This window comes from Rhinatrema bivittatum, chromosome 1 (assembly GCF_901001135.1).
Source record: "Rhinatrema bivittatum chromosome 1, aRhiBiv1.1, whole genome shotgun sequence".
Taxonomy (NCBI): Eukaryota; Metazoa; Chordata; class Amphibia; order Gymnophiona; family Rhinatrematidae; genus Rhinatrema; species Rhinatrema bivittatum.
The window spans coordinates 156728752-156755025 of NC_042615.1; the positions used below are offsets into that span (position 1 = coordinate 156728752).

The following is a 26274-nucleotide window of genomic DNA, read 5'->3' on the forward strand; positions in this document are numbered from 1 at the left end:
TCCCCCCTCAGTCGTCTCATCTCCAAAGTGAATAGCCCTAACTTCCTTAGTCTTTCCTCATAGGAAAGCTGTTCCATGCCCCTTATCATTTTGTTCAGCCTTTTCTGCACTTTCTCCAGTGCAACTAAATCTTTTTTGAAATGCAGCGACCAGAATTGCAACAGTATTCAAGATGTGGTCTCACCATGGAGCGATACAGACGCTTTATTTATTTATTTATTTATTTATTTATTTATTTATTTATTTAGCATTTTTCTATACCGACCTTCAAGGTTATGACATTCATTGTTTTATTTGCCATTCCCTTCCTAATAATTCCTAAAATTCTGTTTGCTTTTTTGATCGCCATAGCACAATGAGCTGACGATTTCAATGTAATATCCACTGTGACGTCTAGATCTCTTTCCTGAGTGGTAACTGCTAAGATAGAACCTAACATTGCATAACTACAGCAAAGTTTATTTTTCTCTATATGCATCACTTTGCACTTGTCCACATAAATTTCATTTGCCATTTGGAAGCCCATTCTTCCAGTTTTGTAAGGTCCTCCAGCAATTTATCATAATCTGCTTGCGAATGAACTACTCTGCATAATTTTGTGTCACCTCACTCATCGTACCCTTTTCTAGATCATTTATAAATATATTAAAAAGAATAGATCCCTGAGGTACTCCACTGTTTACCTTATTCCACTGTAAAAACAGACCATTTAACCCTGCTCTTTGTTTCCTGTCTTTTAAACAGCTTGCAATCCACAAAAGGACATCGCCTCCTATCCCATGACTTTTTAGTGTTCTTAGAAGCTTCTCATATGGGACTTTGTCGAACGCCTTCTGAAAATCCAAATACACCACATCTACCGGTTCACCTTTCTCCACATGTTTATTCACACCTTCAAAAAAATGTAGATTTGTGAGGCAAGACTTCTCTTGGGTAAATCCTTGCTGGCTATGTCTCATTAAACCATGTCTATCTAAATGTTTTGTGATTTTATTCTTTATAACAGTTTCAATGATTTTTCCTGGTACTGAAGTCAGGCTCACCGGTCTATAGTTTCCCAGATCACCCCTGGAGCCCTTTTTAAATATCGGGGTTTGATTGGCCATCTTCAAATCTTCAGGTACAACGGATGATTTTAATGATAGGTTACAAATTAATTGAAATAGGTCTGAAATCTCATGTTTTAGTTCTTTCAGAACCCTAGGGTGCATACCATCTGGTCCAGGTGATTTACTACTCTTCATTTTGTCAATCTGGCCTACCACAACTTCCAGGTTCACCATGATTTAGTTAAGTTCATCTGAATCATCACCCTTAAAAACCAACTCCGTAATAGATATCTCCCCAACATCTTCTTCTGTAAGCACCGAAGCAAAGAATTTGTTTAATCTTTCCACGATGGCCTTATCTTCCCTAAGTGCCCCTTTAATCCCTTGATCATCTAATGGTCCAACCGACTCCCTCCAGGCTTTCTGCTTTGGATATATTTTAAAAAGTTTTTATTATGAGTTTTTGCCTCTATGGCCAGCTTCTTTTCAAATTTTCTCTTAGCCTTTCTTATCAATGTCTTACATTTAACTTGCCAATGCTTATGCTTTATTTTCTTCTGATGGATCCTTTTTCCAATTTTTGAATGAAGAACTTTTGGCTAAAATAGCCTCTTTCACCTCACTTTTTAGTGATGCTGGCATTCATTTGACCTTCTTTCCACCTTTCTTAATGCATGAAATACATCTGGACCGTGCTTCTAAGATGATATTTTTTAACAATGTCCACGCCTGTTGCACACTCTTTACCTTTGAAGCTGCACCTTTCAGTTTTGGGTTTTTTATATTATTTTTCTCATTTTCTCAAAGTTTTCCTTTTGAAAGTTTAGTGCTAGAGCCCTGGATTTACTTACTGTCCCCCTCCAGTCATTAATTCAAATTTGATCATATTATGATCACTATTGCCAGCGGCCCCACCACCGTTATCTCTCTCACCAAATCCTGTGTGCCACTGAGAATTAGATCTAAAATAGCTTCCTCTCTCATCTGCTCCTGAACCAATTGCTCCACAAAACAGTCATTTATTCCATCCAGGAACTTTATCTCTTTAGCATGCCCTGATGTTTCACCTATCCTGTCAATATTGGGGTAATTGAAATCTCCCATTATTACTGCACTACCAATTTGGTTACCTTCTCTAATTTCTCTTAGCATTTCATTGTCCATCTCGCCATCTTGGCCAGGTGGTTGGTAGTATAATCCTATCACTATATTCTTCTCCAACACACAAAGAATTTCTTCCCATAAAGATTTGATTGTGCATTTAGTCTCATGTTGAACTCTATGCTATCCCGGATATAAAGTGCCACCCTGCCACCAAGATACTCTTCTCATGATGAAGAGTTATGATCAGAAGCTGCACAATAAAATTAAAAATTCAACATCTCTGCAATTTTAGACCTTTTCTCCATATTCTTGCCTTCCTGACCTATTTTCCTGCAATGTATTTTATTTTATTTGGTTTTATATTTGCTGGTTCCAATACATTTGTTCGATGCGGATAACAATAAAACATTCACAAAGATAAAACAAATGCACTACATTCGAATTATGTTGATATAGCAAAACACAACATAAAATATACGCATACAGTAATCAAAAGCCGGAATATAAAGTATCACTTTAATTTTCTTCAGAAACTTAAATAATCTGTCTTAACAATTCATTAGGTAGAAAATTATACAAAGTGAGTCCACTGAGGAACACAAGAGGTCTAGCTTAACAGGTCGATTTTAAAAACATTGCTTGCATAAAAATGCACATGAACAATTTCAGATTTTAAAAAGCCGCAAAATATGTGTATATGTACCTGTATGCATATGAGGAATAAAGGGGTGGGGCATGGGCTTTCCAGGTTGGGCCAAAACTTTCACGTGTAACTCCAAATTTTAAAAACATAGCCCGCAGCACGCGTATGCTAGATATATGTATAACTTTACTGATGCTCCTGATGAGGCACAAGTCTGTAGATCTCAAGTTTTAGGGTTAATACAAAAGGGTGAGGGGTCTGGGTGAACAGGGCAACGTGCAGGATGAAGAATCAGAAGGATCTGAAACAGTGGCATAGCCCCGGGTGGGCCTGGATGGGCAGCTGCCCATGGACCCAGGCCCACCCAACTGGAACTGGAAGTGGAGCACCGAACCTGCAAGGCCATCATGGCGAAGAAGAGGACCCAGGGCTGGCGCGCTATTCTGTGCATTTGCATGGCACACATGGGGAAGTGATCCTGCAGCCGTATGGCCCACCGATCTTCCTATTTTGGGGGGGGGGGGGAGGGAGCAGAAGCGCCGCACATAGCTTCCGCTTCCCCCCCCCAAGCAGGAAGATTGGTGGGCCATACGGCCCAAAGATAGCAGGAGGCCGGTGGCAGCAGGAGAGGCCAACTGATCTTCTTGCTTGGGAGGGGGAGGAAGCGGAAGCTGTGCGCGGGCATGAATGTGTATGTGTGGGTGAGAATGGGAGCCTGGGTGTGTGTGTGAGAATGGGAGCTTGAATGTATGTATGTGTGGGTGATAATAGAAGCCTGGGTTTGTGTGTGGGTGAGAATGGAAGCTTGAATATGTAGGTGAGAATGGGTCCTGGATTTGTGTGTAGGTGAGAATGGGAGCTTGAATGTGTGTATATAGGGGTGAGAATGGGAGCCTGGGTTTGTGTGTGGGTGAGAATGGGAGCCTGGGTTTGTGTATGGGTGAGAATGGAAGCTTGAATAAGTGGGTAAGAATGGGTGCTTGAATGTGTGTATATGTGGGTGAGAATGGGACCTTAAATGTGTGTATGTGTGAGTGAGAATGGGAGTCTGGGTTTGTGAGTGGGTGAGAATGGGAGTCTGGGTTTGTGAGTGGGTGAACTTGAATGGGAGCTTGAATATGTGTGGGTGAGAATGTGTGGGTGAACTTGAATGGGAGCTTGAATATGTGTGGGTGAGAATGGGAGTCTGGGTTTGTGTGTGGGTGTGAATGGGAACTTGAATATGTGTATGTGTGGGTGAGAATAGGAGCATTGGTTTGTGGGTGAGAATGGGAGTGTGGGTTTGAGTGGGTGGGTGAGAATGGGTGCCTGCATGTGCATCTGTGTGTGCATAAGAATGTAAGCCTGGGGAGGGGTGAGAAAGTGAGAGCTTGTAGGTGTGTCTGCAGAGAATGTGAGCTTCTGTGTGTGGGGGAGAGAGGATATGAGAGTGAGAGCTTGAGTGTGTGAGGGAGTCTGTGAGAGAAAGTGTGTATGTGTGTGTGTGTGTGTGGAAGGGAAGAAGACAGTAGTAGAAGAAAGACAATGAAAAGGAATTAGGAGATGAGCGACAAGGGAAAAAATAGGAAAAAAGGACCAGGACCAACTGATTAGAAAAATACAAAGATCAGACAACAAAGGTAAAAAAAAAAATTATTTTGAGATGTTAGATATGCCATCTTTGGGAATGTTCATTTCTTATAGTTTTGTATTTTGCTTTTTCTTCAGTATTCCTCAGTTCAGAGACTTTAGTTTCTCAGGCTTTCTATTTTGGTTTTATCTGCATGTTTCTGTTTCTAATTTGTGGTCCCTTATTTCAATATTAGGTAAAGATCTGTCTCTGTTTTGCCTGTGTGCGTGACTGAAATGCAGTATTTCTGCTAGTGTGTAGTTTCTCTGTAGTAGTAGTAGTCCAGCTTGTTCTGTTATTCCTGTAGGTGATGTATTAATGTTCTAGGGCCTGGTGCAGTATTGGCATTGCTGCTTTTTCATAAGGTTGCTGTTTGAATCCTGAGAATCAGTGCTGTGACTGTATGGCAAGGTTCTAGCTGCCTCTTTCTTTGCAAGAGTTTGTGTTACTTCACAAAATAGCAGTGGATGGTTATTTTTTGCTGAGGTGATACCAGAATTTGGAAATTTTTTTTCATGTTGTAATGTGAATCGCCCTAGCTCTGCGCTGCACCTGTTCTGATGATTAATTATATTTTATTGTATTTATGAAGATTTCTGGTTTTCTGGCGGAGGCGGCAGCTATCAGCGGGTTCGACAGCCGACGCTTAATTTTACCGGTGTCGGTTGTCGAACCCGCTGACAGCCAAGGGTTCGGAACATGGATGCCGTCAAAACTGAGCATCCGTTTTCCAACCCGTGGGCAGATTTTTTATTTTTTTTTTTATTTTTGGGGCCTCTGACTTAATATCGCCATGATATTAAGTCGGAGGGTGTACAGAAAAGCACTTTTTTCTGCTTTTCTGTACACTTTCCTGGTGCTGGCCAAAGTTAACTCCTGCCTTTGGGCAAGTGTTAATTTCTGAGAGTAAAATGTGCGGCTTGGCTGCACATTTTACTTTCTGATTCGAGCGTGACTAATAGGCTCATCAACATGCATTTTCATGTTGTGCGCGCTATTAGTTTCGGCGGAGGGGGGGTTGGACGCGCGTTTTCCATGCGCTATTACCCCTTACTGTATAAGGGGTAATAATAGCGCGTCGAAAACATCGGCCTGTTAGAAAGCCATTCTAGGGTGCAATATATATCATTATTTATCAATAAGAAAACAACTGGTAGACCTGCATGACTACAGCCCACCCATATTAACCTTGTGCCCACCCAAAAAATCAATTCTGGCTACACCACTGGTCTGAAAGACCTCACTATTAACTGGACAAACTGGACTAACTGAAAAACTGGCACTGCGTCTTGCGCGAGCATGTTTTAAAGTTCACTGACATACGCGCGTGAAAGCCGTCAAGGTGCTATTGAAGACACACGCATGCTAGCTGTGCTCGAGTAAGCTGTTAAAATTAGGAGCATACTTACACACAGTTGTAATCACTACACAGCGGTAAGCGTGTGCATGATTACAAATTCTAGGGTATCCTTGCTCATGCGCTGATACGCACATGCGCATGTTTTAAAATCGACCTCCAAGTCTATACTCGCTAAAGGATGTTATAGCAAGTAAATTCTGTCCCGAAGAATGCAAAAGGCATGCAAAATCATATGGTAGCAAAAGACCAGCAAGACAGTGGGCTGCCTTTCCTTGAACGATTTTATGAGAGTCTTTTCAACTGTATTCTCTGATAAATGGTTAGCCAGTATAATTCTTTAGTCTTGTAGGAATTCTGTCCCTAAAGCAGGAGCCTGCAGTCAGCCAAGCTGCAGCATTTTGGACTATTTTTGTAGGAGTTTTCCCATTCCTGGCAGCCTTGTAGTGTACATATGTGATTGGGCTCCAGGTGCAGGCAGGGCAAATTTTGTGAAAGTCCTTGTTTGTAGACTATCTCAAAGTGCTCTCAAAATTTTCATCTCTGGAGCAATGGCCTTGCTTTCCTAAATATATTATATGGTGTTATGAAAGGGTGCTGTGATAAGCAAACCTGGGAACTCTCCGGATTTCACCCAGAGAAACTTAGAGAATCTGTATCAATTGCTGGGTCTCTGGGGAAATCATAGAAAGCTCCTGCCCTCCCTGTTTACTGCTTCAGCCACTCCTCTTCAGGAAGCCTGCAGGGAACAGGAGGCAGAGGGGTTGGAGAAGAGCACCTGGTACTTATTTTCTGCTTTGCAGGGATCTCCTCTGACTTCACCCCATCCCTTTCCTCAGTAAGCTGTGAAGAGAACAGAAGGTGAGGGGTGATCTTAGAGCAAACACTACAGGGAGCAATGTAGGGAGAAACTGCAGGGGAGGGGCTGGAACAATTTACAGCTCAGCCAGCAGCCACAATTCCAGGACTTGGGATTCAACTGAGGCTAGTGTGAGGGAGCACAAATCAGGGAACTTTGATTTGTAAAGGGGTGGGAGAGAGTGTAAGAGAGTGAGGATCAGTGTAGGGGAGTGGGAGAGAGTGTAAGAGTGTGGATCAGTGGAGGGGGTGGGAGATAGTGTAAGAGAGTGTGGATCAGTGGAGGGGGGGTGGGAGAGAGTGTAAGAGTGTGGATCAGTGGAGGGGGTGGGAGATAGTGTAAGAGAGTGTGGATCAGTGGAGGGGGTGGGAGAGAGTGTAAGAGAGTGTGGATCAGTGGAGGGGGGTGGGAGAGAGTGTAAGAGAGTGTGGATCAGTGGAGGGGGGTGGGAGAGAGTGTAAGAGAGTGTGGATCAGTGGAGGGGGTGGGAGAGAGTGTAAGAGAGTGTGGATCAGTGGAGGGGGTGGGAGAGAGTGTAAGAGAGTGTGGCTCAGTGGAGGGGGGTGGGAGAGAGTGTAAGAGAGTGTTGATCAGTGGAGGAGAGTGGGAGAGTGTAAGAGAGTGTGGATCAGTGGAAGGTTTGTGAGGAAGAGAGAAAACTGATGTGCATTCTGATCCTGCTTCCCCGCTGCTAAGCAACAGCAATCTTGGAGTGACCAAAATGCAAAGAATCCTGTATGGTACTGAGGGGAGGGAAATGAGCCAGGGGGAGCTGCTCTATTAGCTCTAGCAGAGCTTTTGATTCAGAGCTGGAGGGTTGCAAAGTCAAATCTTGAGATCCCTATTTGAAACAGTTTGAAGCCCCACAGAATGCTGCAGAGTGTAGGGCCTTCATTTCTAGCAGAATGGGAGAGTAACCACAGGGTACGAAGGGTATAATCAAGAAAGCTGTGTCCCTCTTTAGCAGAAAGGTATGAAAAGAGGCAAATAAGGAACCCAGGCTGCTCCTTCAGTTCAGTCCTTAGTTGGATTCCAGTTTATTACAATTCAGATTCCAAAACCATTGATTGAAACATCAGAGTTCAGTAGTGTGAGGTGTGTCAAAGTGAAAGATGTCATGGTTGCAAGCTACATTTTTGCATGTCGTGGATGTGAAATGCCTAAATCTGCTGTTCTATCTCTTGAAGAATAATCTGTATTCACAGAAAAATGTTTCAGTGAGGTCCCATTTGCCAAGAGTGGATCTTCCTCATGGTTTTTGCAAGATTTAGTATGTTTTGAGCATGATTTAAAAAGAAAGAAAGGTTGATTAGATCATTCTCTGTGAATAATATGTTTATTAATGCTGCACGTGCAAACAATTTTTAATATTTTTAAATAAGTTTAATGCAGAGATACAAAGAGAAATAATATACAAACTGTTTTAGGTCCTAACCATCACTGGAATCAGTCCCAAACCTTAAAACACGTCATACCTTACATACCCATTCTCTCAGACTACCATATATCCATACACCATACACACTAATCATATTAAACAATAGCCTATACAAAATTCTGACAAATAAAATCAGCAGATCAAGGTCTCTCTGTGTGTATTTTTCATCCATATGTAAGAGAGGATATTTTGTATCTCATTTTGTATCCTTCACTGCATTGATTATTTATTAATTCTGCACCATCCAGTAGCATTGTTTCAAGGTTGGATTGAATTGTTGAATTGGATCCTTTTAACATTTTCTTGAAGCATTCAAGATCACTTAAGACTATTGGGGCCAATGTAATAAAACCCACGCGAAAAAAAATGGTTTTAAAATTTTAATACTGACTTTTCATACCATATGCATTAAGAACGTGCAGCCATGCTCGATGCAGTAAACTAATTGTTATGCAAATCAAACGGGCGCTAAAATCCACGGTAAGCCCAAAAAGCCTACCAAAACCGGCATTAAAACCAAAATGCAGAAAACTGCAATAAAAACAGCAATAAGAGCTGGTGCTAGTTTGAAACATTCTGCAGTGTTCCCTGTTCTTTGGTAGAAATGACCTAGGCAGGCCTGTGATGTGATGTGATTGATGGAGCACGGATGTTGATCAGTTTTCTTGGAAACTCTTCCTTGCAAGGAAATAAAAGTAAGCTTCTTCCAGTACCATTTTGTCTGCGCTGGGTGGTGTTAGGTGAGCTCTAGACCAGTGGTTGGAGGGTTTGTAGGTGTTGCTGTTCAGTTGCGATTGCTGAGTGGTGTCTTTCGTGCTGCCTGTTTTTCCCTTGCTGTATCCCATCCTTTTGTCTTTTGTCTGTGTTCTGGAGTGAATCTTTAGAGTGCATCTGATGGTCTATCTTTTTCTCCCCTTTTGTGTGTAGGTTCCTGAAAGAGCGTAATGGGTGTTCCTGGCTGTGGAGAGAAAGGAGCATGATAAGAGAGGTGGAGTGTGGTGCATGAGTCTGCGTGTAACCAGGGAAGGGGGATGGGGTGGGAGGAGAGTGGCATGTGTGAGGTAGAGGGTACAGTTAGAGGGGGAAGAAAAGATGGTGGGTGGAGGCGGTCAGAGTACACCGTGGGTTTCTTAGCATGGGTTTTTTAAGCACTAAAACCCATATTACATAAGAGTTAGGTTAGTGATGAAAAGCACACTCTAAAACTGGAGTGAAAACCCACAGTAGGCTCATCACAGCTTATAACATTTGCCCCATTGCTCTCTACTAAGTTACTAATTGTATCTGCTTCTTGATTTTAATTATAATAATATAACCCCACTCCTTTTTAGTAAAATTATTTAAATAAAAAGACAAATCTCCCCTTTATCTGTTCTGTAGTATTTTGAAGTGTACTTGACAAATGGCAAATAGCTTAGTCACATTTTTAATTGATATGTATCCAAGTCATGATTTTTTTTTAATTTAAAGTTTATTAATGCACCAACACAATACAACTATCCATGAAAACAATATCAGAACATCAGACATCAAATAGCTATGTAACAGAAATTCCTAAAGCAATTACCCCACAATTCCTCTGAAGTCCTGGGGGCAGCCATGTTAGCAAGACTCATAAATTCTCCCTTTCTGGCTGGATTTGCTTGGTCCATATTGACTGTGATATGTCACATGCAGTTGATGAGCCAATCATAATCTATTGCTCATGAGATCATTTTGATTTTTTTCCAAACATGGCTGTTCTTAGGTCTTCAAGAAAATTATAGGGGAATAGATAAAGAAATTCAGTGTGAGCATTATTTTCTCTTTATGCTTTTGAAGCTTTGCAGAAGACATGTTAGAGTTTCCTTTTATTTTCCTCTGATAATTTTCCAAGGGCCTTTTCTACCTGCATTTTGAAGATGCCACATGCACTCCCTGTAGAAATGTGGATTATAAATACAGATCTCTTTGTGAAATTGGTCTTGACTGCTGTCTTCCCGGAAGCTGAAGAGATAATAGGGGACATTATGTTCTCACCAGTGGTTAAATTATGGGAAATGCTGCCAGCTGAGACAGTTCAAGCCATTTCAGTAAACAAATTTAAGACTAAGTTAAACCTATTTCTTGAGGTTCCAGAAGCATTTCATCTTCAATGACTCAAAAACTTGGAATATTCCTCAGGGATAAAGAGTGCAAAAAGCACAGCAACATTTAACCTTAAATGGAAAAAAAATATTTTTAAATTACAAACTATTTTCTCTGAGCCTCGAGGATTGGCTTGTATGAACAGGAAACCTTTTACCCCCTTGGTGGCATAGTAACATAGTTAATGGCAGCAGATAAAAATACAAATGGTCCATTCAGTCTGCCCAACAAGTTGCTTAGGATGGTAACTGCCGCTCTGCAGGTTACTCCCATGCAGAAATTTTACATTTAAAGTTAACAGAAATTATCCTATTTCTTTATTGATATGCTTTAGCCACTAGGGGTCTTCTCTGTTTATTCCATATACTTTTGTTTAACATTCTTGTCTTTACCCCTTATTCTGGGAGGGCATTCCATGCATCCACCACCTCTTCTGTGATGAAATATTTCCTGACATTGTTCCCGAGTCTACCCCCTTGGAATTTCATATCGTGACCCCAGGTTTCCACCACTTCCTTTCCATCAGAAAAGATTTGATTTTTGCAAATCATTAATTCCTTTCAGGTATTTGAAAGTCTATATCATGTCTCCCCTGTCTCTCCTCTCCTCCAGGGTATACATTTTTAGGTCCTTAGTCTCTTTGTATAAGTTTTCTAATGTGATCCTACACCATTTTGGTTGCCTCTCTCTGGACTGCTTCCTTCCTGTCTTTATCCTTTTTTAGATACGGTCTCCAGAACTGAACACAGTACTCCAGATGAGGTTTCACAAATAACCTGTACAGGGGCATTATCATCATCTTCCTGCTGGTTATGCCTCTTTCATCCCTCTGGCGTTAGCCACCACTTTGTTACATTGCTTTGCTATCTTCAGATCGTTGAACACTATCACCCTGAGGTCTCTCTCCTGTGCACATCAGTCTTTTGTGCCCAATCGTGTATGGCTCGTTTAGATTACTGTACCCCAAGGGGTAGATTTTCAAAGGATTACGTACGTAACTCCCGAAAACCTACCCCAAATCCCCCCTGCGCGCGCCGAGCCTATCTCGCAGAGGCTGCCAGCGTGCGCAAAGCCCCGGGATGCGCGTAAGTCCCGGGGCTTTCCTGGGGGGGCATGTCGGGGGGTGTCGCGGGCGGCGCATCATTGGGGTGTGCTGGGGGGGGCGTGTCGCGGCAGGCGCATCATCGGGGGCGTTCCAGAGGTGTGGCCGTGGCCTCCGGACCGGACCATGGCACGCCAGCGGCCAGCCCGGCGCACCAAGTTACGCCTGCCTGAGGCAACAAATGTAGGGGGGTTAGACAGGGCCGGGGGGGGGGGGTGGGTTAGGTAGGGGAAGGGAGGGGAAGGTGTGGGGGGTGGAGGAAACAGAGGCAGGTGGTGCGGCTTGGTGCGCGCAGGCTGCCGATTTTGGGCAGTCTTGCACGCGCCGACCCCGGATTTTAACAGATACGCACATATCTATTGAAATCCGGCGTACTTTTGTTTGCGCCTGGTGCACGAACAAAATTACGCACACGCATTGTTTTATAAAATCTGCCCCCAAATGAATGACCTTGCATTTTGACCACTCTTAGAGCTTTCTTATATTGCTTCTAATTTTCTCTACTTCTTCAGGTATGTCTGCTCTGTTTCAGATCTTAGTGTCATCTATGGAAAGACTAACTTTACCTTCTGATCCCTCTGCGATATCGCTTACAAACATATTGAAGAGACCCAATCCTTGAGGAAGTCCTCTTATTACTCTTCTCGCTTCAGAGTAAGTTCCAGACTTGTTAATGTCTGTCAGCCAATTTGTAATCCATTCTACTACTGTTGGAGCCACTCCCATGCTTCTCGTTTTTTTCACGAGCTTCCTATGTGGGGGCATATCAAAAGCCTTGCTGAAATCAAAGTAAACCACACTGAGTGTTCTTCCTTAATCTAATTCTCTAGTCACAATCAGATTCATTTGTCAGGACTTTCCTTTGGTAAAACCGTGGTGCCTTGGATCCTGCAATCCATTGGATTGTAGACAGTTTAATATCCTTCCCTTTAGCAGGTCTCCATTAATTAATTACCCACACTGAGGTAAGGCTAACTGGCCTATAGTTTTCAGCCTCCTTGCTGTTACAACGTTTGTGAAGCGGGACCAGAACAGCTCTTCTCCAATCTTGCGGCACCATTCCCATCTCAAAGGATCTATTGAACATGTCTTTAAGTGGACATACCAACACTTCTCTGAGTGCCCTTTGTATCCTGGGATGTATCTTCTCTTGCCACATGGCCTTTTCCACTTTCAAGTTTGCTAGTTCTACCCAAAACACTGCCTTCTTTAAATGAGGTGATATCTACCCCACTCCCATCCATACTCTTGACAACTGGTAATGTTCCTTCTCCAAGGTCATCTTGGTGAATACTGAATTGAAGTATTTGTTTTTAATATTTCTGCTATTTCCTCATCTTTCTCCTCACCTTGTTTCTTATCTCCTTTCAGTCTGATGATGCCACCCTCTGGCCTTCCTTCTTTCTCTGATATGTCTGAAAAGTGTTTTGTAACCTTGCTTTACCTCTTTCTTAATCCTTTCTTCCTATTGAGCTTTCACTATCCTGATTTCTTTCCTTGTCTCCTTCAAGTTCACCAGATAATCTTCCCTGTTCTTTTTTGTGTTCCTTTGTACTTTTTTGAATGCTGATCTTCTTGCCTTTATTTGTTCAGTCATTTCCTTAGTGTTTGTCGCCGTTATTGTAGCTCCTTTTAATTTTGTCCACTATTGTTCCACTTCTCCCATCTCCTCCCAGACTTCTAGCTCCTCCTCAAGGTATTTCCCCATTTTAACAAAGTCTGCACATCTGAAATACTTGACTTTCATCTTTGTGTGAATTCTTTCCGTCTTAGTCGTTATATCAAACCATTCTGTTTGATGATCACTGGTGCTCAGGTAGGCACCTTCCGGGACATTAGAGATACAAACTCCGTTTGTGAGTAACAAGTCCAGTATCGTTCCTACTCTCGTGGGTTCCATCACTCTTTGATTGAGCAGAGTCCCTGGAAAGGCATCCAAAATCTTCCTACTTTTTGCAGATTCTGCAGCAGGGATACTCCAAACCACATCTGGCAGATTAAAATCTCCAACAAACACCTCTCCCTTCCTTCCTTCCTACTTCTGGATGTCTTTGACCATATGTCTGTCCAGTCCTTCTGTTTTATTTGGAGGCTTGTAGACCACACCAGTGTAAATAAAAGAGCCATCGTCTTTTTATATGACAGCTCATGGTGCTTCTTCCTTCCCCATGCCCCCTGCATTTCAGTTTTTTTGACATAAAAGGCTACTCCTCTCCCATTTCTGTCATCTTTATCCTTCCTTCACAGATTATGGCCCGGTATGGCCATATCCCATTCATGAGACTCTCTGAACCATGTCTCTGTAAAAGCAACAGTATCCAAGTCTGCCTCCACTATTAGGGTTCGGTAGATCTGGAATTTTATTGCCCAGATTACAAATATTTGAGCTCATAGCTTTCCAGCTTTTCCTGGTCACCTTTTCTGCCCTTTTGTTTAAAAGTGGACCATTGAGCTGATTATTTCTGTTAATTTCTCCCTGCTTCAAATCCCTGCAGAGCCTATTGGGAAGCTGCCTTCCTGCAGCAACTCACTAATTAACTACACATAGGGTAGGAGGTCAGCCAAATTAAGTATACCAGAAACAAGGCCAAAATCTTGGAAGTTTTCTTTTCTTTTCTTTTTTTTTTTCCAATTTAAGAGTATATTATGCCTTAATTTGGGCCTCTATACCCTCATGGGATATTACCAGCTCTTTTAATTAGAAAAGTTGATATACTTCTGTAATGGCACTGCTAATTACTAAAGCAAAAATTTGATGAGATTATAAACTATAGATGCTGATGCAGTTAGTCACTCTTTTTGGCCTGCTTAGAGTGGGGAAGTTTTTCAGGGGGAGGGGGAGGTGTAAGTTTTTTTGTTTTTTTTACATAGGCAGCATAATGGTCAAACTCCCGTTTTTTGGGTTTTTTTTAACCTCTAACTAGAATACAGCAAGCCACTGGACCGCGAGAGGGCAGTAGGGGGCTTGAACTCAGGGGATGTCTTATTCCATGTAAAGCCACTATTCTGATTTTTGCAAAATAAACTTACGCAAATCAAAAGCAAAGTCATTTTGGAGTCATTTTGCATGAAATGGGCCTTAGTTGAATACTTCCAATTTAGAAAAATCTCCAGATAGCAATCTGAGCAAACTTTACTACTTTGAGAATGATGGGCACCAAAACCAGCTGACATAATGGCCCAACTAGTCCTAGTGAGCCTTTTAGACTAAGACAATTTCAAATATAATTCTTGCACTAGTTGATCTCTTTTTTTTTTTCCCTTTGAAAAACATTTAAATCATTCCTTAGGGTCTCTTATTTTCCCCCCTCATTTAATCTATTTTTATTTCAGTTGTGATTTTATTGGATATCTTGCTGCTAGCTGTGTTTTACAACCTTCCAGGAGCAGAATTCATGCTCAGGGCTTTTTCTGTTCCAGTGGATTATGAGTGATTTTCTATAGGAGATAATTGGAATAGCACTAAATAATGATACTGAAGTGTTACTGTACAGCAGGTAAAAAGAACGCTTTTTACCCACCTTTCAGCCTGTATGTCCCCTCCCCCCCCACCCCTGCCAGAAAGCATTCAGTTTTTTCTTGCCCTGAAATATTTTGCTTATATTGTTATGACAAGGAATTAAAACATTTCAGTTCAAACCCAGAGTTAATATCTAGATACCAACATTTGTTTTGCTTACAATGTATGTGTAGCTTGAAAAGTGCTCTGGATGGTGAATTAACAAAAGGTCGAAAATCTTAAATAACTGTGTTTTCTAAACAACTTAAATATTTTAACCTCCGGATTGCTTAGAATGGAATATCTCGGCCCAATTTGATTTGTTTATTGCGTAAGTGAAGATGAAGCTGTACAAGACGAGAGTCTGTGGGATCAGATTTACTAATGAGTTTCCTTCCAATCTGCACCTAGGACAGAGACACTTTTGAAAACAGGTTTACTGAAGACTTTATGGGATAGATACTTCCCTGTTTTTAGACTCTGAAGGGTGAATATCTCTAGACAAAGAATTGTTCAGCAGCACTAAAATACCCCAGAAAACAATTGGGATACACAGGAGGAGGAAGAGGAGAAACCAAAATGGATGCTTTGTGACAGGGTACACAGACCCTGCATAGTAGACTTGTGGTGTGCAGAAGGAGGATGTAAGGCCTGTTGGAAAGTAGACCCCTAGTGCTGAGGGGTGGTTGACTCTGCCTAGTGAGAAAGCCCACTAGGCCCACCCTGTCGGCTGGCGGAGAAACCCTGTAGCGGGACAGACTGGATCTTCACCTATACCAGCCCCGTTCCTCACAGGTTGAGCCCTTGGTCTGTTTATTTATTTATTTTAAAGTATTTATATACCGTTTTTAAAATGTACGTTTTATGAAAACGGTTTGCAAAAAATAATATAAAATAAAAGAGGTTAGAAAATAAAATTAAAAAGGAATAAAAGTTACACAAATTGGTATATAAACGATAGAACAAAGAATTTATATTTAAAAAATAAAAAAGTCTTAATAAAAAGAAGAGGTTGTGCCATCAAACGCCCTACGAAAGTAAGGGGGGAAAAGGGAGAGGGGGGGGTGAGTAAGTAATTGATTTAGTAATGTTATAATGGGTCGCAGAGGAAAAATACTATAAAAAGGGGGGAGGAGGAGGAGTTGCGTGATTATTATTGTGTATTTGATGAAGTATTGAATGCTAATTGAAACAAATATGTTTTCAGAGATTTTTTAAAGTGAAATGGATTAGTTAATAAACGGAGTGGATTCGGTAATGAATTCCAGAGGGCGGGTCCAGCTACAGAGAACGCTCTCCTTCTGGTAATGTCTAGTCTTGCCAGTCATGGTGATGGAACGTCTAATAGATTTTGTGTTAGTGATCTTAAATGTCGAGCAGGTTTATAGATATGGAGCATAGAACAGAGCCAAATGGAAGAAGAATTGTGTATTAAACCATGAATTATAGTAAGTACTTTATATTTTATCCTGAATTTTATGGGTAGCCAGTGAAGGGATTGCAAAGTTGGTGTGATATGATTTCAAAGAGAGATACCAGATAAGATGCGGGCTGCGCTGTTTTGAAATAGTTGTAGAGGGTGAATTGTGGAATCATGTAAGCCTAGGTAAAGAGCATTACACTAATCTAGACCAGAGAAAATTAGTGACTGTAGAAAAGTTTGGAAATCGTGAAGATAAAGTAGAGGATGGAGACGTTTTAAGAGTTGTAATTTGTAAAATGATTTTCTAGTCAGTGAGGAGAGATGTGTTGTTTCATTGATAGATACGTATTTATGGTAACTCCTAAGTTTGTAGCATAATGTGTTATCGGGATCAACACGCCATTTGTTACCAGATGTGAGGGTGGACCAATTGAAGAATCTGATTCCAGGGGCCAGCAGGATTTAGGTGGGTTCTCAAGGCAGTCCAAGAGAAGAATGCAAGCAAGTGTGGGTCAAGGCAGGTGGCAGACAGCAGAAGATTGGAGGTCAGGCCAGGATGTCAGATCAGGATCAAGTCAGTCCGAGACAAACAGAACAGACAAGACAGACAGAACCAACAGGACAAGCAAGGAAAAGGAACAAGAGCAGACAGGCAAGGAATATGACAAAGAACAGAGCACAGAGGAGCAAGGGACAAGGCAAGGAACCAGAACAAGGTACAAGGCAGGAACAAGATAAGGTTAGCAACACACACTGGAACACAAGGGCATCAGTAGATCTGTTGCTGAGGCACTGGCTAATTGCATGCAAGAGACTTCTTTATATATTCCTGGAGGATGTGACATCAGCCAGTGCTACAGAAAGTCCCAACTAGGGGACCTATAAATGCATTCCAGATTTGGAGGAAGTTCTGTCCCGGGTCTTTGGAACAGCATGCTGCCAGAGTCTATGCTGGAGTCAATTGGGATCAGATGTGAGGGGCATAACAGAGGAGCTGTAATGTTGAACTGCCGGCTGGCAGAGGAGGCAGCTTGTGTGTATATTGTTGGGTCCCTAGGGTGGTGGGTCCAGAATCCCTTCTGCTGGTAATCACGTAAGCCAAGCATTGAGGGGTTTCAAAGACAAACCTGCAGGATGTCTCATGGGAAGAGGGACTGGGCCTGAAGAAAGTTCGCTAGAAGTGGTATGAAGAGAGATCTTGCTGTTGGAAAGTTAGGAAACTGCATTGTACACTATATACATGCAAGGATATTCCTGCACTCATACTCATTATTTATTCTCTAATACAACAGTATCTACAGGAAAAAATACCACACAATATATGTATATAGAAATAAGCTTGTTACTGAAAATATTCAGTTTAGAAATATAAAACTTACATTTTATTTCTTTATGCTCTCTCTTCTAGAGCAGTGGTTCTCAACCTTTTTTCTGTCATGTCACAATTGACAGATGATGCTCACATGTATGATCCACTAAATACTACATTTAAAAGCTATACTGAAAAAAAAATCCTAGATATTATTTTATTGTTGAAAATGATGCAGGAGAAAGATAAAATATTTAATTTCAATAAATGCTTATAAAATATTATTCTTAAATGTTATAATTTTCATAAAAGTTTAAATCTTTGCTTACTGCATCTGTGAGAAACCTGGGACTGATATGCGTATGCAGCACACAGTTTTTCGATACAGACACTCTCATGAAGACTGGAGGATAGCAAATGTAACCCCAATATTTAAAAAGGGCTCCAGGGGCGATCCGGGAAACTACAGACCGGTTAGCCTGACTTCAGTGCCAGCAAAAATAGTGGAAAGTGTTCTAAACATTAAAATCACAGAACATATAGAAAGACATGGTTTAATGGAACAAAGTCAGCATGGCTTTACCCAGGGCAAGTCTTGCCTCACAAATCTGCTTCACTTTTTTGAAGGAGTTAATAAACATGTGGATAAAGGTGAACCGGTATATATAGTATACTTGGATTTTCAGAAGGCGTTTGACAAAGTTCCTCATGAGAGGCTTCTAGGAAAAGTAAAAAGTCATGGGATAGGTGGCGATGTCCTTTCGTGGATTGCAAACTGGCTAAAAGACAGGAAACAGAGAGTAGGATTAAATGGGCAATTTTCTCAGTGGAAGGGAGTGGACAGTGGAGTGCCTCAGGGATCTGTATTGGGACCCTTACTTTTCAATATATTTATAAATGATCTGGAAAGAAATACGACGAGTGAGATAATCAAATTTGCAGATGACACAAAATTGTTCAGAGTAGTTAAATCACAAGCAGATTGTGATAAATTGCAGGAAGACCTTGTGACACTGGAAAATTGGGTATCCAAATGGCAGATGAAATTTAATGTGGATAAGTGCAAGGTGATGCATATAGGGAAAAATAACCCATGCTATAATTACACAATGTTGGGTTCCATATTAGGTGCTACAACCCAAGAAAGAGATCTAGGTGTCATAGTGGATAACACATTGAAATCGTCAGTACAGTGTGCTGCGGCAGTCAAAAAAGGAAACAGAATGTTGGGAATTATTAGAAAGGGAATGGTGAATAAAACGGAAAATGTCATAATGCCTCTGTATCGCTCCATGGTGAGACCGCACCTTGAATACTGTGTACAATTCTGGTCGCCGCATCTCAAAAAAGATATAATTGCGATGGAGAAGGTACAGAGAAGGGCTACCAAAATGATAAGGGGAATGGAACAACTCCCCTATGAGGAAAGACTAAAGAGGTTAGGACTTTTCAGCTTGGAGAAGAGACGGCTGAGGGTGGATGTGATAGAGGTGTTTAAAATCATGAGAGGTCTAGAACGGGTAGATGTGAATCGGTTATTTACTCTTTCGGATAGTAGAAAGACTAGGGGGCACTCCATGAAGTTAGCATGGGGCACATTTAAAACTAATCGGAGAAAGTTCTTTTTTACTCAATGCACAATTAAACTCTGGAATTTGTTGCCAGAGGATGTGGTTAGTGCAGTTAGTATAGCTGTGTTTAAAAAAGGATTGGATAAGTTCTTGGAGGAGAAGTCCATTACCTGCTATTAAGTTCACTTAGAGAATAGCCACTGCCATTAGCAATGGTAACATGGAATAGACTTTTTTTGGGTACTTGCCAGGTTCTTAAGGCCTGGATTGGCCACCGTTGGAAACAGGATGCTGGGCTTGATGGACCCTTGGTTTGACCCAGTATGGCATTTTCTTATGTTCTTATGTTCTCAAGTATTTCACTGTCAACCTCAGAAAGTGCTGACCTCTTCTAGAGTTTATACAGAGCAGAGTTAGGAAATTTCCCATTTCAACTCACCATACAAAAAATATATTCAAATTCTGGTACCCCCTCAGTAATAATATTTCAAAATCCTTTCCCTGCCAGCCACTTTGTGAAATAACATGAAAACCTGCTAAAAAGACATTTAAAAATTATATAGCATACCAGCCATACCATAAGAGTACTAACACCCAGGACTTGAACAGCAACAACCTTACCTATGAAAAAGCGAGACTGCAAATACAGAACCCAGTACACTTACTATTGGAAAAACAAAGGAAACCAGACTGCTCTAGGTGCTTTCACAGAATCTACATCCTAGTTAGCAGAATCCCTCACCTCTGACAAACATGCAGAATGCAGACTGACCCTTCTAATACAGAATAAAAGACCATAAATTATAAACAAGCCTACAGAGAAAACCTGAAACTCCAAGAAGGGGGGTGGGGGGAGGGGAGGCGCGGCGGAATGGCAGGGCAGGATACAGCATGCCTGCAATATTTATGGCTTAGATTGGTGGCGGAAATGATTGCCAGGGTTAAGGGAAAAGCAGCAACAGGGAGTGGTGATGAGGAATTTTAAGTACCAGGCTCCTTACTCTGCACTCCCCTCAAGCAGCAACCACATGTGGCTGTTATAGATAGCATAGGCTTGCTGTGCCAAATTTTAGGTGACACACCTTCCACCCCTTGGTGACACACCAGTGTGTCCCAAGACACTGGTTGAGAACCACTGTTCTAGTGTGTAGTTCCTAGCGGGTTCCTCTAGTTCTTTTTTAGAGGAGGGGATATTGGAAGGTCAGGAAACTTTCTTCTTTTTGTCTGTGGTCTCCAGTCCTTTCTCTGGCTAGTTGTCCAACTGAAACACATCATGTACTCATTTCTGACAGTAAACAACCTTTACAAAAGGGATAGGCAGATACGCAGATAAGTGAATTTCTTTGCACATGCCGTATCCCTGTGCAAAGCAGAAGATGTCGGAGATGGTCGGAGCTTTCCATCATGTCGTTTGGCTTCTACATGTGGGTCAGGGTTGTGGTGTGGTGAGGCAGATGAGGCTCCATGTCTCACCGTCTTTCTCCTTAATGTCCCGTATTGAATGCTGTTGTGAAGTGTCAAGTCCTGAAAGCATTGCAGGGGCTGGTTATTGACTATTCTGAGTAAGTGAAAGGTGTGCTTTATCATCTGAGGAACCAGTGTGCCATCTTCAGGGGCAGGAGAGCTGGTCATCAATTAAGGAAAAAGTATAAATCAGATGTAGGAAGAGATTTTTCGGGAGGGGTTTGGGTGTGGATACATGTTTGCCTTTCAAGACTGCCACTGTTCGTGCTCTGCACCTTCCTAAGATATTGCTTTTCTCTTTAACTCTGACAAGAAGTGTTATATGCAGCCTGTGTAGAGCTGCTGCTTTTTCTCCCTCTTGGAGCAGGGCCATGTAAGTGTTTGAGAGTATATTTAAATAAGGCAGTGAGTTAATCAAAGTATAGGCAAATGTTTTGGGCTTCTCGCCCTTAGATTATGGTGACATCATGCCAAGAGCCTGCTCTGTGCGTCTCGCCTGTCCTGTTGTAGATGTTCAATTCTATTCTGTTCTTTGATTTTGATGTTTCTGGCTTCAGCAGTGTGACTTTATGTCCGAACTTCAGTAATGAGTCTCATACATAGTAACATAATAATGATGGCAGAAAAATACCAAATGGTCCGTCCACTTTACCCAGCAAGCTTCTTATGGTAGTGCCTGCCATGTTGTGCTGGTTATCCCCATATTTCTTTTAAGGGTAGCAACTGTTGCTCTGTGTAGTTATCTCCAAGCCTTATGATACCCATAAAAATTTACTGGAGTGGAGGAGTAGCCTAGTGGTTAGAGCAGTGGGGGCTATGAACCAGGACACCAGGGTTTGAGTCCTGCTGTCGCTCCTTGTGACCTTGGGCAAATCACTTCACCCTCCATTGCCTCAGTACAAACTTAGACTGTGAGCCCTCTGGGGAAATGGAAATACCTACAGTACCTGAATGTAATCCACTTTGAAGCGCTGAAAAAAGTGCAAAAAGCGGAATCTAAATCTAAATAAATAAAAATAATTACTGCTAGCAACAATTTTACTGGGTGATGAGCCTTCTTGAAAATTCATCCAGTTCTACTTGACATGTTTGCTTATGGATTTGGCCCTAGAAGCAGCCCTGTCCTGACAGTAAAAGTCAGGACGTGTGTTGATTGTCTTCTGAATCCAACTCCTCTTCCACCCCTACCCTCATCATCGGCAAAGCAGAGAGCGATGTTGCAGTTGCATCAAAAGCATTAAGGTTTATTGGTTAAGAGTAGTAATCCCATGCCTTTTGTTAAGGGTAGTAACTACTGCTCCGTGCATGTTACCCCCATGCTTATCAGTTTCCCAGACCATAAAAGTCTGGGCCCTCGTTGATTGCTGTCTGAATCCAGCTCCCCATTTCCCCTGCCATCGAAGCGGAGAGCAATGCTGCAGTTTCATCAAAAGCATCAAGGCTTATTGGTTGAGGTGGTAACTGCCACACCAGCAAGTTACCCCCATGCACCCTTTTCTTCATTTCCATCCCTCTACCCTTTATTGATCCACAGTGTTTATCTCATGCCCCTTTGAATTCTTTGACTGTTTTTGTTTTCACCTCCTCCTCTGGAAGGGTATTCCAGGCATTCGCCACTCTTGTCTGTGAAGAAATATTTCCTGACATTGGTTCTAAGTCATCACCTGTGGAGTTTCATTTCAGTTCTATTGATTTCTTTCCAATGGAAAAGGTTCAAAGTTCGTGCATCATTAGAACCTTTCAGGTATCTGAAGGTCTGTATCATATCTCCCCTGTACCTCCTCTCTTCCAGGGTATACATATTGAGATCCTTCAACCTCTCCTCATAAGTCTTCCGATAACAGACCCCATACCATTTTGGTCGACCTTCTCTGGACCACCTCCAACCTGTCTCTGTCCCTTTTGAGACAAGAGCTCCAGAACTGAACACAGTACACCAGGTGAGGCCTCACCAAGGACCTGTACAAGGGCATTATTATCTCCTTTTTCTTACTGGTTATTATTCTCTCTATACAACCCAGTATTCTTCTAGCTTTAGCTGTCACCTTGTCACATTACTTCGCCATCTTCAGATCGCCAGACACTATCACCCCAAGATCCCTCTCTTGGTCTGTGAACATCAGTCTTTCACACCCCCCACCCCCCCTGTCATATGCAGCTCTTTTGGATTACCGCATCCCAGATGCATGACTGCACTTCTTGGCACTGAATCCCAGCTGCCAAATCTTTGTCCACTCTTCATGCTTTCTTAAATCATTTTTCATTCTCTCTTCTCCTTCAGATGTATCCACTCTGTTGCAAATCTTAGTATCATCTGCAAATAGACAAACTTTACCTTTTATCCTATCCACAATGTTGCTTACAAAGATATTGAACAGAACTGATTCCGAAACCGATCCTTGTGGTACTCCACTTAACACCATTCTCTCTTCAGAAAAGGTTCCATTTCATGCTGTCTCCTGTCAGTCAACAATGCATATTATAATGAGGGAAATGATAATATGTACTGTAGAGCAGGAACAGCTTTCGAACCGTGTATAAACAGCTTTTATTAGGAGTTGCTGAGATGTGCCAACTTTTTGAAAATGTATTTTATACATTTTTTTTGTAAGTCCTGCCTGGGGCTGAATCATTTGATAATCTTTATGTTCTTTTAAATTTAAATCTTTATTTACATTTGTTTTTTTATTTAGTTATGTAAACCGTTTTGATTAAACACTGTTTGTAAAGACGGTATACAAACACTTTTAAATAAATAAATAAATAAAAATGTTCAGTGTCCTTTGATATTTCCTTGTAAAATCAGAAGGTGTTTCTTGTCTTTTTTTTTTCTATTGAGTTTCTCCTTTTTTTTTTATTTTTTTGCTCCATGAATGCCTATAAATTCTCAGAAAATGTGTTTGTTTGCAATTCAAAGCTGACTGATTCTCTAGAACTCCTGAAATCCAGAATGAACTGAATATCTAGTAAGAAGATGATGCTTGCTGGTTTTGTTTGTCTTTAGAGGCTCAAATGGTGGAACTTTAGCCACCGGTTTGACTGGAAGAGGAAGGTTTTTAGTGCCTGCACGACTATTCCCTTTGGGGGTCATTTTCAAAAGGATTTATGTGCTTAAAACTGGGTTTTGCATGCGTAAATGCAGTTTATAAGTGTGTAAAAGAGTGGACATGAAAGAGCCCCAGAACACCTTAAGAGAGTGGCTCTAGATTCCACCTTAAGTTACCCCCCCAGGAGGGAATCCTGATCCTAGGGCTTTTCTCTTAGCAGGGGGATAAGTAGCTAGGACCAGGAAGAAACAGGCAGGCTTCAGGGAGGAGAAGGAAGTAGCGTTTACGCCAGAACTGCTTATGTGTAATTGTTATAGCTTTATTTGAAAGCACTGCTGAAGTAAGCAGTCCTGTTTGCTTGTTTTGCTTTATAATTAATAATAGTTTTGTGCAGACTCTTCTGTCCTCCGGCACCTTTTCAAAGTCATGGGCTGCTCCTACGGCTTGACAGGGGCTAGTTTTCAAAAGGATTTGCGCCACACCAAAGCATTTATCGTAGCAATTTTCAAAAGCCCACTTAGGCACAGAAAGTGCATTTATATGCATAAAACCCAGTTTTCAGCACATACATCCATTTGAAAATTACGCCCATACAGGGTAATTTTAAAAGGAGCGCGCGTGCGGAGAAACACTGCAATTTTAAATCGTGCGCCCGTATCATTTAAAATACCCCTCCCCGCGTGATCTTTAGAGGTTGCTCGAGTACATGTCCCACGCATATTTCCGCTAGGACTTCAGCGGCTTTTGCATGCTTATGCAGACAGATTTTAAAGCATGCTTGCGTGAGGGAAAAACCCATTTTTTTCCAAGTACTCCAACAGTTTGCCCAGTTCATTTTGAGATCTTCAAGACCCCTCTGGTTCTTCATCCAACTTGAACCCGAGCCCTAATCCTCAAGATCTTCAGACGTGCTCCTCATCAGAACCAGCAGTAAAGTTAGGCGGATAGCAAGCCGACAAGCGGGCACGGTCAGCCTTTTTAAAATACGAACTTAAGCACGTGAGTCTTGGCCCCGCCCCGGAATGCCCAGACCCCGCCCCTTTCCCACCCCTCTTATTCTTGACGCGCACACAGGTACGTGTGCGCGTACTTCACAGCTTCTTAAAATCCGTATTGCTCGCGAGTGACTCGCCTACAGGCGTATGTGGGCACTTTTGCACGAGCAACGCTTTTAAAATCTCTCTGTAAGCGTGTAAGCAGGCTTTTGAAAATTGCTACCATATACACTACTTTGAAAATCACCTCCATAGTCTCCAGTGGTGTGGCTACAATTTAATTATAGGTCTGATTTCTGGGAGTGTACCAATACGTAAGCCATCATAGGATGAAAACCCCAGATCAGCTGCGGTTTTTTGGCATTGCACCAGGAATGAAATTGGGCAGACTTTGATGAGTCTTATGATCCTTATCTGCTGTTATATTCTGTGTTTTAAATTATGAATTTTAAAGCAATATTATTTTGTACCATGTTTGTATAAATAGCATTAAACAAATTTAAGAGACTGGTACCAGCAGAGAATTCTAAACATGAGAAGTAAAAATTCAGCTGCCATGTAAGGATATGAGCTCTTTACAGGTGCTGTATTGCACTTCCTGTGCTATGCTATATCAGATTAAAATAACGGATCTTATATAACACTCTTCTTCTATCCTAGCACATTTTTGAGTGTAATAGTTGAGAAACGTGTGTACATCGACCTCTGGGTTGCAAGGTTTGGTTCCCAAATTGTGCAGTAGTTTCCAAAGGGCGAAGATAGAACAATTAATTTTGTCACCGTCCATGTACGGTGGAAGAAATCGAGGTGTGGGGGAGATAAAGCGACTTGCCTGAATTCACAAAGAGCTCCCCTAGCTTGGATTTCACTGCTCTGGCCGCCTAAACTCGTGGTTTTAGTGAACCAGGGAAAAAAATTTATGAACTATCATTTTTATTAGTAGTTTTTTCTATATAGTGCCCTCTCTAATTCCAGTTTTCATAAAGAAGAAAATTCACTGGTTTAACTTTTATAGGGCTTGTGATTTACTGTCTTATCTCTCATTCTTTGTTTATGGGGGGGAAAGCTTAGTGAACGAGGCCCTTAATCTCCAAAAGTTCATGTGTGAAATAAAATATTTTCTCCTCAGTTGTGAATTACTCTTAATGCTTCCAGTCAGTGTATAGCTTTCAGTGCAACTTTCCTTGTGCTAATTATTTCCTTTCGCTTTTCCCCACCCCCATGACCTCCTTTGTTCCTCGTTTCACCTCTGTTGATGTTAGACTATGAGTTATAACCTGCATCCTAATGTATTTTTCTTTGTTTTAATTTCTCCAATGATCCATTTTTTCAGATTCAAATTATTACCCTTATCCTACTCCATTGCCGAAGCCCCTGTGATCCATGTCAGAAGTGCTTCCAGGTCAGACTGCCTTTTGCATATTTCAGTAAAGCAGAAGATGCTGGCAACTGTGCTCCGCTTGTGTTTCTTCAGCCTTGAAGAGCGTAATTTTGAAACGGTCCGCCTAGAGCCGAAGTCAGCAGGTTCTTCCCTCCTGCAGAAACCTCAGCTCCAGTTTTCAAAGCAGGCTTAGGCACGTTTCTCTATGCCCGTTTTTGTAAATCAAAAGTGCATGCGTAAAAATGCTGTCCCCATCCCCGGCTCTGCTTCCACCCCACCCAGAGTGCTACTCCCTAG

The 26274-nt window shown here is 41.7% G+C and overlaps 1 protein-coding gene across 8 annotated transcripts in view; it reads left to right on the forward strand.

Annotated features, from left to right (window-relative positions):
• Nucleotides 1–26274, forward strand: part of APBB2 (amyloid beta precursor protein binding family B member 2) — a 681814-nt gene that overhangs the window by 242991 nt on the left and 412549 nt on the right. The window contains exon 5 of one of the 8 annotated variants that reach the window (XM_029588914.1): nt 25930–25998. The exons of 6 other annotated variants lie outside the window; for them this stretch is intronic. In XM_029588914.1, the coding sequence (XP_029444774.1) occupies nt 25980–25998 (19 nt within the window). In that variant the 5' untranslated portion in view covers nt 25930–25979. Of the gene's footprint in view, nt 1–25929; nt 26171–26274 lie in introns of all 8 variants that reach the window. One more of the 8 variants, XM_029588936.1, reaches the window with a different exon arrangement.